Genomic DNA, 13825 nt, shown 5'->3' on the forward strand with positions numbered 1-13825 from the left:
TCATATCATACTACAGAGGTTGACGGGGGTCAGTTACTCAACTGTGTACGTGGGGAATCTTATGGGAGGGGCAGCACCCCAATCTATAAATCATGGGGTTGGGCCACTGATCTGTCTAGCTTTGTTTGCTTCCTCTTGCACAGATGTTTTTTCAAAATCTGGCCAGCCAGGATGTTAAAAATGAACCTTGCTTCTGCTTCCTTGTTTCATTTGCACCTGATATCAAAGTTCCGGCATCCGAGCAAAGCGATGCGGGAAAACAAGTGTGCAAAAAAGACAAACAAAGAAACTACAGGATAGTCCTAGACTTAATGGCCACAATTGAGCTCCCAATGTTTGCTGGGAAGTGAGGCTTTGCTTGTCAAGAAGGTTGTAAAACAGGGGAAAAATCACGGGACCTTGGGACACAGCAACAGACATAAGTGCATGTCAGTTGCCAAAAGGCCTGGATTTTTATCCCGGGGCCACGGGGATGCCGCAAGAGGTCGTAACGCTGAAAAACAGTCATAAGTCACTTTGATCGGTGTGGAATGAGCTGTTGTAAGCAGTGGTGACATTCAATATTTTTTTTTTACTACCGGTTCTGTGGGCGTGGCTTGGTGGACGTGGCTTGGTGGGTGTGGTGGGGAAGGATACTGCAAAATCCCCATTACCTCCCCACCCCACTAACCTGCTTTCCAGCTCCGTTCTCCTGTGCAGGGCAACCAAAGAAGACGCAGCCAATCAGCTGGGACTCGGGAGGCGGAGAATAGATGGGGGCGGGGCCAGTCAGAGGTGGCCTTGGCCGGTTCTCTGAATGACTCAAAATTTCAGCTACTGGTTCTCCAGGACTGGTCAGAACTGGCTGAATACCACCTCGGCTTGTAAGACAAGGGTTACCTATATTTCCTTTCTTCTATTAAAGCCAGGGCCTGGATGTGAACCACAAACTCTCCAGAAGTTTGGTTTTTTGGAGGGGAGGAGGAGGAGGAGGAGGAGGAGGAGGAAGAGGAAGAGGAAGAGGAAGAGGAGGAGGGATTCTTCCAGGCTTCACAATAGTTGCAAACATTTCAAAACAAAGAACAATGCAAAAACAACAACACACACAAACAATACAAAATAAACAGATAAATACAAGGCTGAATGGGAATCAAGAAAAGGAGCTATACACACACACACACACACACACACACACACACACACACACACACATATATCCTGGAAGGAGCACATTATTTTGCAGATGATGACGGGTCCTATCGGCTGGTTTGAACTGAATTAAATTGGAATTGACTAGGCGTATCAATTAAATTAAGGAATATGTATGTTTGCTGTTTTTGTTTTGGCCTCACCCAGTGTTTTCGTCACCGACTCGCCCTTTTTTTTTGGAGGGGGGGGGAGGAGAGTGGCCTTTGGCCTGGAAAAGTTTCTGCTCTAAAGCTTTCAAAGAGACAGTGAATGTTTTGGAAAGTTTCCCCCCTCCAAAAGAAAAGTCCATGTCCAGCTTGAAACCAAATGCACTTTTTCCAAGCCATGAAAATCTCAGCCCTTTTTGAGTTGGCAAGAGATTCCGAAGAGAGAAATTTGCTGATTTTTCTCCCCAAAAAGACCATTCCCGGGTTTACAAAATCCTGGAATTAAATAATGCTCTTTCTGTTCTTTTTTTCTTTTTCCCCAGCCCCTGGAAATGTTAATGTGTGTGTGTCCCGTAGCAGGGAAAGAAAAGTAGAAAAAGTTCTGTTCCTTCTTCCCTTCTCTTTTCTGCTCTGTTTATTATTATTATTATTATTATTATTATTATTATTATTATTATTATTATTATTATTATTATTATTATTCCTTGGTTTTTGACGGGACCAAAAGACATCTTTGCAACTGATCATTTTCAAACTCACTGGACTGGGAAATTTAATTTGGCAGGGGATTAAGAAAGAGAGAATAATTTGTTCAGTTGCAAATGGTTTTCCTCCCGGGTTCAGCTGTGTAGGATTTGAAGGTTCAGGATCCTGTGGGCGGATTAGTCCATCCACAGCTCTTTACCTAGGATAGATCCAGAGGTGGCATTCAGCAGGTTTTTACCGGTTCTGGAGAACCAACAGGGGAAATTTTGAGTAGTTCAGAGAACTGGCCAACCCCACCTCTGACTGGACCCACCAACCCCATCTTTTCTCTGCCTCCCATTGAGTCCCAGCTGATCGGCTGGGTCTTCTTTGGTTGCCCCGAACAGGAGAACGGAGCTGGAAAGCAGGTTAGTGGGGTGGGGAGGGAAGGGGGATTTTGCAGTATCCTTCCCCTGCCACACCCACCAAGCTACGCCCACAGAACCGGTAGTAAAAATTTTTTGAATCCCACCACTGGATAGATCTTCCAAGCTTAGAGGCAGTCTATCAGAAGTAACTTCAGAAACAGGAACATAATTTGTTTAGAATAGATTATTTGATTAGAGCAAATCTGTCCAAGCCCGCCATCGTGTAAGTGGTGAGGAGAGAGTAAGTGTTCCCAGAAGTGAAGGATTTTGCACTGAGGAAGAAATAAGAAGGGAAAATGGACTGGGAAGAATTGATTAGCTGCTCAGCAGTTCGAAAAAATTTTTTTTTTATAAAACAAGTTTTATTGGTTTTTAAAGACAAACAAAAACAAACAAAACATAAAAACATCCAACTTTCTTTCATAAATATACAAGCAGTGTGTCGGTTTACACATTTTTTTTGTGCATCCATTTCATAGTCTCCATTACAATTACATTGCATAATAAATCATATTATCAATCAAAAATTGAATACCCTCTGTTCGAATTTTTTTGTGCTTCCTTTGCAAAAAATATTCCAAAGCTGAAACTGGGCAGGAAAGTTTTCTCCTCCTCCTTCATTTGCTGTTTTTGCACATTCCTTCCTGGGCCATTTGCCTTCCCATTGCTGGGCTTCAAACAATCAGCTGCATAAATAATACCACATCTTGAAAAATGACACCAGGTCAATTCAACTTAAGTAGCCCACCTGGTTCTACTGCTGTCAGTGGTGGCCTGTAGGAAAACAAGTGACCTTCCCTGCGTGTTCTGACAGAAGGCAATTCAGGGAGGGGAAGGGAAAAAAAAAAAAAGCATGCTAGCTGGAGTAGGTATATCTTATGCAAAAAAAAAAAAATTAAAAATAATAATCTTGTTTTTTTCCTGCCAGTTGGCAAAGAGGCGTTGTTAGCTGCTGCAGAATCCAACTGGTTTTGAGAGACTGGCTCGGGGCTGCGCTGTTGGTTGCCACGTCAGAAAAAAATGGAACTTTTGAATATTTCAAAAAAAAAGTTGGGGGGGGGCAGGTTCCGGAAACATTTCCCCAGTCCAAGTATTTTAAAAGCACCAATCGGGGCCTTTCGGAGGTGCCTGGACTAACTCACTGGGTTTTTTGAAAGCGGCTTATTTTTTAAGTAAACATTTTTGAGAGTTCAGCAGCCTTGTGAAAAAAGCCTGGGAGAGAAAGGAAAGCTGAGAAGGAAAGTTAAAAGCACAGAAGTGGTTTTTACAGGCAGGGTGTAACAATGGCTACGATGCTTTAAGCTTTTAATTTTTTAAAAAAATATATTAAACTAATACTTCCCCCTTTTTCTAGTTCTTGCATTTCTGACACAAGATGAGACAGGCAGCGTTGGGGCATCGGAGGCTGTGCATGGAGTGAAATAGGGGTTGTTTTAACAGATTAACAGAGTTGGAAGGGACCTTGTAGGTCATCTAGTCCAACCCCGCCCCCTCAAGCAGGAGACCCTATACCATTTCTGACAGAGGGCAGTCCAGTCTCTTCTTAAAAGCCTCCAGTGATGGAGCTCCCACAACTTCTGAATAACAGCATAATAATAGAGTTGGAAGGGACCTTGTAGGTCATCTAGTCCAACCTCCCCTGCCCAAGCAGGAAACCCTACATCGTTTCTGACAGATGGCAGTTTAATATCTCCTTAAAAGCCTCCAGTGATGATGCTCCCACAACTTCCGAAGGCAACTTCTGTTCTATTGGCTGATAGTTCTCACTGTCCGGAAATTCCTCCTTATTTCCAGATTGAATCTCTCTCCTTGATCAGTTTCCATCCATTGTTCCTTGTCTGGCCTTCAGGTGCTTTAGAAAATAGCTTGACCCCCCTCCTCTCTGGGGCAGCCCCTCAAATATTGGAAGACTGCTCTCCTGCCTCCCTCGGTTCTTCTCCTCCCTAAACTAGCCAGGCCCAGTTCCTGCAACCGTTCATTGTATGTTTTAGCCTCCAGTCCCCTAATCATCCTGGTTGCTCTCCTCTGCACTCTTTCCATAGTTTTGCACCAGCCAGAAGTAATGGGAGGCAGGTCAGGGAAAAGGCAAGGATATTGTGGAGCCAGCTAAGGCAAGGGAGGTTACTTAGTTATTAGTTATTTGGTAACGTATAGCCTGCCTTTATTTATTTTTTATCAAAACAACTCAAGGCGGCAAACATACATGCACACTTCCTCGTTCCTCCTGCTATTTTCCCCATAACAAACCACCTTGTGAGGTGCGTTGGGCTGAGAGGGATCAGCCTGGGAAAACTTCTTGGGGGGTGGTCAGCCAGTGAATTTTGGTTGCTCCCAAACCCTGAAATCATTTTACAGGCAGTCCTTGCCTTACAAGCATTTACTTAGTGACCAAAGTTAGGACGACACTGGAAAAAGTGACTTATGGGCCATTTTTCACACTTTAACGACTGTTGCAGCTGCGCTCCTCGGATCAAAATCTGGCTACTTGGCAGCTGTCTCTTCTTTATGACAGTTGCAGTGTCCAAAGGGTCATGTAATCCTCTTTTGCGACCTTCCATCAAGCTAAGTCAAGAGGGGAGAGCCGGATTCGCTCAACAACCATGTTACTAATTTAACAGCTGCAGTGACTCGCTTAACAGTGCCAAGAAAGGTCATAAAATGGGACAAAACTCATGTAACTGTCTTGTTTAGCAACAAAAAAATTGGGGCTCAACTGTCGTAAATCAAGGACAATCCCTATTTGTGCAGAACCAGAATAGTTTGGCAGAGCCTCCAGTATAAAGCAGGTTGTTTTGAGTCTGAAATGGACCAATTTTTTTTCCTGTTTCATGCTCCTGTGATGACCCAAAGGGGCGTGGCACAAAGGCAACACAGATAATCAGTAGGAGTCCCTTTATTAGCTCCAACTTTGCCCCCAATGTCCTGGTTACCTTCTGGGCTGGAGAAAAAAACTCTCCCAGGAACAGCCTTTGGCTGCAGAAAATTGAGTCCAAAACATGGTCAACACAAACTGTAACTTAAAGTCCAATTAAGGCAAGATGAGATAATTAATCTGGCAGGGCAGGCGCAATAATTCCAGGCATGAAACTCAACACAGTAGGGAAGACACCAGGAACACAAATCGCCAAAGTCAACGTAAGATAAACTCATGCTTGTTCCCAGCAGCTGCCACAGTCAGCATTCAGTTATTTAAACTTTCATTCCCAGCTGTGGCTAATGAAGGGAATCAGGGCCCTTTCCTCCCCTGTAAGCCACGCAACCCACATTGCTCCCTTCTCCCTTCCTCCCTGCATGCCCTAGGATGAAGAGGGGTTGGGCCTGGGTCTTCCTCTGAACTCCCTCTCCCTTGTTCAACCTCTCCACTTGCTCTGCCCAGCCAGACTTTGCCCTTCCCCAGTTTCCTCCACAGCCAACTGAGCCACACTCACACTCCCTGTCAGCTGTTCATCTTCCTTCTCGGATTCAGACTCCAACAGGAGCATGACAGCACACTTTCCTCCTAAAAAACTACCCCCCCGCCACTTGCTTATTCCTGAGCATCGTTGAAGCCATATTTTAAAAGCTGCGCATGCATGCATATCAATGACTCTATAGCGGGCTTGATATTTATCCCGAATGACTAAAATCTGGTTAGACTGTAGAACTAGCTTTTGCAATCCTGTGTGCAGGTATCCACTGGCCGATAAATTTATTGCACTCGTACTGGGTCGGTCTATCTTTTTCATTAATCTTAACGATGCTCAAACCTCTTCGAAGAGAAATCTGAGAATCGTCAGCTTTATAATCCAGGAGGTTTGGAGAACATCAATTTGGGAGAAGCTGAGCTATTGATGCTGAGGTTAGGCAGTTTGTTTCTGTGTTTTTGGTTCCTCATTCACAAAACATTTATTGTGGAAGATGCTGGTTTTTTTTTTTTTTTTTTTGTTGTTGCTGCTTGACTTAACTCTTTAGGGAAAGAGTTGCATGAGATGGTCGCTCTCTTGATACAACTTCAAAGAGTTGTGCCACAACTGTTGTGGGAACTGACACCGCTTTGGGGGGGGGGGTCACTTTTTTGAGGGGGGCAAGAACCAGCATTTTGGGGGGAGACCTGGCTTGTATTCAGCTGTTGAAGCTTATTTGGAGACCCTGGATGAGTGTTTGTTTGTCGTCTTGTTCAGCCTACCACACAGGATCCCTGTGTGGTGATAAATTTTGCGAGCAGGAAAGCTTCATTGGGCTGCCTTTTACTCCTGGTTGTAAATTTAAGAGGTAATAAGACTGCAACAGATTGTGATGGGGGGAGGCTACTGCCAGCAACACGAAAAACAATTTCCTTCTTTCCCTTTCTGTCCTTGGAAATTGCCCACCGCTGAAGCCCTCATTTTCCATCCCATCAAAACCCCTCCTCGTCGTAACTTTAATGATGAGATTAGGAGAGTAGGAGCATTTGTTTCTTTGGTTTAAGGGGCTGCTTACAATTCAGGGACACTTCTGTCCATCCAGGCCAGCCTCTCTGGGAAACGTAAATTAAAAAAAGAAAAATGGGGGGGCTTTCCCTTAATAGAAATATACAGGAAGCCAAATTGTGAAATCTGGGAAACGGGAGCGTGTGGGATAGCAAGGAGTGGTGAGGCTTTGGGGGAGGAAAGAGGGATTCTCAAATTTCCACTTCCTGTTGCTCATTGGCTGAATCACCAGGGCCATTCGGCCTCCGAGTGGAAGACTGGTACCCAAATGGAAACTCCCTCCTCCTCCTCGGGGCTTCCTTTGTTCCCACGCGACCCCCTTCCTTTCCACCTTCCTTCCTGGTCCTTCCCACTGGGACTCTGGGCACGTGGTTGATGCCATTGTAACCTTAGCCAACTAACCTCTCGCTTCTCCCCCTTACCAGGCCAACTCATTGAGGAAGGAAAAAACCCAGGATTGTAGCAGCAGCAGCAGCGGCTGTTTGGCGTGGATGGTTCTTCTTGGACTACGGTGGGAATCTTCCTTCCCCAGCAGAATGGCTCCTCAGCTGGCTCTTAGGGTGTTTCTCTTAACGTCGTCGCTGGTTCTTAGCACGGAGGGCTCTGCTGTCAGCAACTGGTGGAACTTGGTGCCCAGGAAAACAGTGCCCTACCACGGTGAGTATCGTGTCTTCCCAGAGACTCAAAGTCTGTTGAGATTCTGATAATCCAGTTGCTAAAATTAATACTTATCAACCTGAAGAAAACGATGGGAGGTTTTTTGTAGTGGTTCCCTTCCCTCCTTTCCTCTGCTATTTTAAATTACACATTGGCGTTTCGGAACAAATGGATGTGAAACCTCCGTTTTTACTCCCAAGAAATGACGAACCACCTCTAAAGTTAATGTTGGTGATAAACGGTGAAGATGTGATAGGAATAGAATCCTGTATTTTTTTTTCTTCTTCTTCTTTAAAGGCACAGACCCAGTTTTTTTTTTTTTTTTAAAGACCTTACATAAGCACGATATTCAAGCTTTTGAAGCGTCCCATCCAAGCTTTTGAAGTTTGAATTAATCAAAGGTAAGTTGGTAGGAAGCGCCACCTACCAATAAGAACAGCAAGGCAAGCAATTCTACTGCTTTGGGTTAACAGTTTAATTTTTCCCCTGTGGCTCCCTGACCTTAATTTCTCCCTCCTTCCTGGCTTGCATCAGTTTTCAGAGAAGACAGAACTAGAATTGCTGGTATAGTGTCGTATTATCAACCCCAGTGCTGGTAGTAGGTGTATTATTTCCCTTGGAAGTTTTCTTTTAAGTTAAAGAGGAGCCCAAGGCATGAATGAGAGGCAAAATAGCACAAGAAGAAGAGGAGGAGGATCAGCTAAAGGCTTGGTAAAGGAAAGAAGAACATCAGGTAGCAGGTTTGAGGGCTGCCATTGAGCGCCCTCCGCTTCAATTCACTTTAATAGAATAGGGTAGGTTAGGTTAACAGAGTTGGAAGGGACCTTGGAGGTCTTCTAGTCCAGCCCCCTGCCTAGGCAGGAAACCCTACACCACTTCAGACAAATGGTTATCCAACATCTTTTTAAAAACTTCCAGTGTTGGAGAATTCACAACTTCCAGAGGCAAGTTGTTCCGCTGAATAATTGTTCTAAGTGTCAGGAAATTCCTTCTTAGTTCTTAAGTTGCTTCTCTCCTTGATCAGTTTCCATCCGTTGCTTCTTGTCCTGCCCTCAGGGGCTTTGGAGAATAGCTTGACTCTCTCTTCTTTGTGGCAGCCTCTGAAATATCAGAATACTGCTAACATGTCTCCCCTAGAGTCCTTCTTTTCATCAGACTACACATACCCAATTCCAGCAACCGTTCTTCGTACATTTTAGCCTCCAGTCTTTCTTGCTTCTTCTCTGCATTCTTTCTACAGTCACAAAACGTTTCTACTACAAAAAAACAAAATGGTGGATCTCCAGATGCATTTTCCAATCCCAACTTATTTTTGCCATCCTCTTTTTTGTTGTTGTTGCTGTCCTGGCTGGATAATAACCAAACCCTTTTCAACGGCTGAATCTTGTCAGGGTTCTTTTTAAATAAGTGCCTTCGTATCGGATTCAAGATCCAGAGGCAATGCCTGGGAAACCAAGAGGGTGACGCTTCAGGGCGGAATGAACTTTGCAGCGTGCCCGCAGCCCGGCGAAGGCTTTTGAAGTAATGAACAGTTGGAAGAAATCAGATGGGGCATGGAGGTTGCCAGGTGCCAGGAGAGATTACATGGTAGCGCCAAGATCATTGAGCCTCAAGTAGGAACCTCCTAGAGATGCTCCTTATTTACCGAGAAGAAGGAAAAGAACCGTAACAGAAAGGATGCTCTCTTCGATACCATCCTCTCACTGGATGGTTGGTGCTGGGCCATTTTTTTTTTTTTTTTTTTGTAAGATACATGATTCTGCCACTTTCTTTGGCACGAGGGAGAAATGAGAGGGAAGCTACGATGAGGACGTGCCTGGTGTTTCTACCCAGCCTGTGTACTGGTTGAACCAGAATGTTATCCTCCTGGCCAGTTGTCAGCTTTTGAGAACAGAAAGCCAAAAACATACCCTGCCAAGCTCTTAATTTACATTAAGAGGTGTGTTCCAGCACCATATGGGTGTGTGTCATTGTATTTGCTGCTTGTTTCCAACCCTTTGTCAGAGGAACACAGAATTTCTGCTGCCCCATACCCTCAACCACGGGTGCCCAACCTGTAGCCAAAAAGTGGCCTCTGCACAGAGCCTTGGTTAGAATGCAGCATTGCAGGCTGACTCTGCCAACTGCCAGCAGTTCGATCCTGACCGACTTAAGGTTGATTCCATTCCTTCCATCCTTCCGAGGTCGGTAAAATGAGGAGCCAGATTGTTGGGGGACAATATGCTGACTCTATAAACTGCTTAGAGAGGGCTGTCAAAGCACTGTGAAGTGGCATGTAAATCTAAAGTGCTGTTGCTATTTCTATTTTAAATCAAAATCTGAAGTTTCTCCCTCAGAATTTGGCCCATGCTTAGCATCTCTGGTTTCTGTATACCAGAGATGGTGGTAACGCTGCCACTCAAGGGTGAAGCTCTCCCTTGTTGGCTGGAATCTGCTATGGTTGGGTGAGAAGAGGACAGCAAATAGAGGACAGAACAGGAAGGAAAGTGATGCGCAAGCTGCATCTCCTTAAGTCTCTCCTGGCTATCTCAAACATTGGGAGATCCTTCTGTGATTTTTTCCCCCCCATGGAATTGAATTGGGGACCTTGGCTTCTACTCTTAGAAAGTGATGTGGATTCCCCAACTTAACAGAGCATAAAACATAAAATCGTAGGGCTGGGAAGGAACCTCAGAAGTCTTCTAGTCTAAGGCAGGAGATCTTATTCCATCCCAGTCAACTGGTAGTTTGGTCTACTTTTGAAAACCTCTTGATCACCAGGTTATCTGAAGAATTTTGAGCCCCAGCTACTTCTCCTGGTTGTCTCATTCTCAGATCTGGGGAAGGGTCCCTCACTGGCGGGCAAGCCCAACCCACCCATCGTAGCATTTATCCTTGTTCTGACCAAGGCTTCCGAGACCATAATTGTGCACGCGCTTATTTTAAAAACAAGTCTTTGTGTTTTATTGCAATGCTGGGAATTGTTTTCATTCCCAGCCGGTAATGAATCTCAAACCGTCCCTCGAGATAAGCACCCACCTACCTTCCCTGTGAAGTGCTGCCAATAACAGAAGTGTCAAATAAACTAAAACAAAAACCAACCGAAGTACAAAGAGCTTCAAGAATGAATCTGAACCAAACGAACGACTTTGCTTCCTGCAAAGGTTTCTTCACCTTTGCCTGTCCTTTATACCTTATGGGAGGGGCAATCACCTCCCAGCCTTACTCCCGAGGCACCCCTTTTGTCTCAGCTGCTCTTGCCTTCTAGCAGCTCTGTGCACACATGCACTGGGAACAGGCTCCCCTGGGTCCTCTGCCTCGCTGCTGCCAGACTCCAGAGGCTCCGGAGTCAGAATCCCACTCCCAGATAGTCCTGGCCCCATCATTGCATTGGACACAGGACCCTCATCCGAGTCCTCTCCAGACTCCTGCATTGGTCCCCGTTCTTCCCCACTGTCCGATTCCGCTGCCATCTGAACAGGCTGCCGGCGAACCACAGCAATTCTGGAGTGGCTTCCTCTTGAACATCATCAGCAGTGGAGCCACAAGCTTGACCCAGCTTGGGCGTCGGTGATGTTAGCTTGTCCTGCTTCCCCTTTCAGAAACTCACCCCTGGTGGCAATTGTCGACAAGGGAGGGGGAAGATAAATGGAGACCAGGCCAGAGCTGTGGTCTGATGGCACTTTACATGCTGGCTTAGCTGGGGCTCCCTAGGAGCTGTTAATTAAATTGGGAGTCACTGTTAATTACATACAAAGAAGAGAGACAGGTGGCTGGAAGGAGGCCAGAAGCAGCTGGAAAAGGAAAAGCTAATTTTGAAGAAGCCAGTGGCTTGGGGAAACCAGACTCAATAATTTCAGATTTTAGTGCCATATCCAAAGTTGCAATTGTTTTCGTCTCGCCAGTGACTCAGGGCCACCATCGATAGGGTTTTGGATAGAACAGGTGCCAGGTATTCAAGATCTTCCCCCTTGCTTTTTTGGGGGGAGGGAGGGTTGGGAGAGGAGAGTCAACATTTTCAACTTTCTCAAACCCAACTAAATCTCAGTTACGCTGATTTTTCTATAACTCCTCAGCAGTAAATCACACCATGTCCAAAGGTTAGCTGTCAGATGCTGGGGTTGAAATCTGCATGAGCTCCAAGGATGGAAAGCTTCACAAAAACAATTTCCCAGGACATTTCCCTGTTCCAGGATTCTCTGGGGTGGGCAGCTGAATGAGACATGTGGAATCAATTCGTGCAGGAGATTTGATTAGGCTGAAATGGATTTTGTTAGTTTTTGGGGGGGGGTGACTCACTATGGTCTGAATCTGTTAATGTGAAAGGAAGCCACCAAGTTAAGCCAAAACATGGTTTACTTGTTTAACTTTAACCTGGCACATGTCTTGTCAACCTGGGTTGAAGGGGAACAAGGTATTGTGTGAATTTGGCCATAGAGTAACTTCTAAAGTAGATTTTAAATCAAGAGAAATCTGTGCCCAACCTTCAAAACCATAAAGGACGGAGTCTGTCCAAGGCTTAACCACTTTGCATCGGTACCAAGCCTCCATAAAGTCTTGTGGACATCCAAAAGAGGCTCACCCAGTTTTCCCAAACTGTAAAGAAGCTTGCGCATAATTGCACTTCCTCACTCTTCTCTTTTGTTCCCTTTTTGATCTGTTGTTGCCCTTCCTTCATTGCTGTCATTGGGTTGTAAGCATCTTGTAGCAAGGATCTCTAAGGTTGGTTTGAGCAAAATGTACCAATGGTATTTTGGAAAATACCATTGATTTTGATCAATAATGGCTCATAATCCTCCTCTTTTGGGACAGCAAAACTCTAAAATGGAAAGTTTTTATTTTTTAAATACACAACAGTGTGAAATCACAGCTGCTACTTCTTTAGCTAGTGTTGGCTTTCGTTTGCATCAAGTTCTTCCCCAGAACCTACGATGTGATATTGTGATGTGATGTTGTAATGTGTTGGCATTATTGTCTTATATGTGGATCCAAGCAATGCAGCCTTTTATAGTTGACAGATGGAAATTTTTGACAATGCACAGATTTTGTAAGGTACTGCCAGATTTTATCTTTATCCACTTTCCCTTCAATCTTTTGCAAAAAATAAAAAATAAATGACTGGGTGATGCTTTTTTTTCCTTGCCAGCATTCTATTTCCAACTTCTTATTACATTATTTCTATATTCATGTTTTTGTCTCCTGTACATCCAGCCAGTTCCGATTTTTAAAAGTTAATAATATTATGGTTCATCGCACAGTAAGCGAGATATTTAGACTGGAGCTGGCATTTTCACCCACTTATTGAGTTCTGCTCAAGGACCCAAGAGAGGGAGGTGATATTGTTTGATAGTGCTAAAAGAATCCTAGAAGGATATAATTTGTTTCAAGTAAAGGTGCCTTTTGCAACTGATTGATGGGGGTTTTGTCAATGTTCAAGTGGTGCTCTGAGGTTTTGGGATTATACTCAAGACTCCAGTCCCTATTGATGCTGTACTTTCCTTTGCCATAGCCATTCTACACCTGCTGGCAGGTTTTAATATTTTGTGATTTTCTCCACTTCTTCCTCTTCTATTTTACTGTCTCCATGTACTGCCATGTCCACTATCCAGACTTTTGTTTTTCTTTTTTAATTGGCAATTATTCAGTCTGGATTGTTATGTGGCAGGCGCCTGTCTCCTTGAATTCGATATGAGTTCTGTAGAGTTCTATCAAAATTCTAAAGCACTTTGATTCCTTCATTTTCTATTTCTCTGTTTTATGGTCCCGCTAATTCGTGCTTGCAGTTAAATGGTATTTTTTGCAGATATTTCAAGGCGCCATTGTTGCTGGTTTTTTTGTGCCACTGATGGTGGTCAGTCTGGGTAATCTCCTTACAGCAGCTAAACAGGTGATCCACTGTTCCTTTGGCTTTGCTGAGCTGGCATTTGGGCTGCTGTTGTCTTCTCGATTCTGGCTTTGTATATGTTGGTTCTTAAGGCTTGGCCTTATGTAGCCAGAAAGAATTATCCCATCTCTTTCTTCCATTTTCTCGCTTTTAGTCACTGCCAAGTCTTCTTATCTGCTTTGCTTGCTTTTTAAAAAAAAATGTATTGGCCATGTAATAATTTTGCCTTGCAAAATTGCCTTTTCTATTCCTTATTTGGTCTTTCGTGTAGGCCAGCTTGGTCTCTCCAGTACTCAGTAAGCTTTCATGGAGTACTAGCCTCAATTGTTGTTATTATTATGGTTGGTTGCACAGTCTGCCAGATGTTTAGACTGGATTTGGCGTTTTTAATCCACCTACCAAGTTCTTCCCAAAGATCTGGGATAAGCCGATGTTATTGTTTAACAATATTAAAGATATTGTCGTTGGGATGGCATCTGTTCCAAGCAAAGCTGCCTTTTGCAGTTGACTGATGGTGATTTTTGTCAATGTTGAAGGTGTTTAAATAGGACCCCAGATAATTTGGGAACTGAGGCATCTATCACTATTGGTAGTACTTTTGCTTCCTAGTTGTTCTATTTTTATTTGCAA

General features: G+C 44.2%; 1 protein-coding gene across 1 annotated transcript in view; it reads left to right on the forward strand.

Moving 5' to 3' along the window:
• SEMA4C (semaphorin 4C) overlaps positions 1–13825 on the forward strand; it is an 84602-nt gene that overhangs the window by 20849 nt on the left and 49928 nt on the right. The window contains exon 2 of the mRNA XM_026687546.2: positions 7101–7332. Coding sequence (XP_026543331.1) covers positions 7167–7332 — 166 coding nt within the window. The 5' untranslated portion in view covers positions 7101–7166. The remainder of the gene's footprint in view (positions 1–7100; positions 7333–13825) is intronic.

This window comes from Notechis scutatus, chromosome 7, assembly GCF_049901735.1.
Source record: "Notechis scutatus isolate UNSWTSFEM ecotype Mainland chromosome 7, rNotScu1.2, whole genome shotgun sequence".
Lineage (NCBI taxonomy): Eukaryota > Metazoa > Chordata > Lepidosauria > Squamata > Elapidae > Notechis > Notechis scutatus.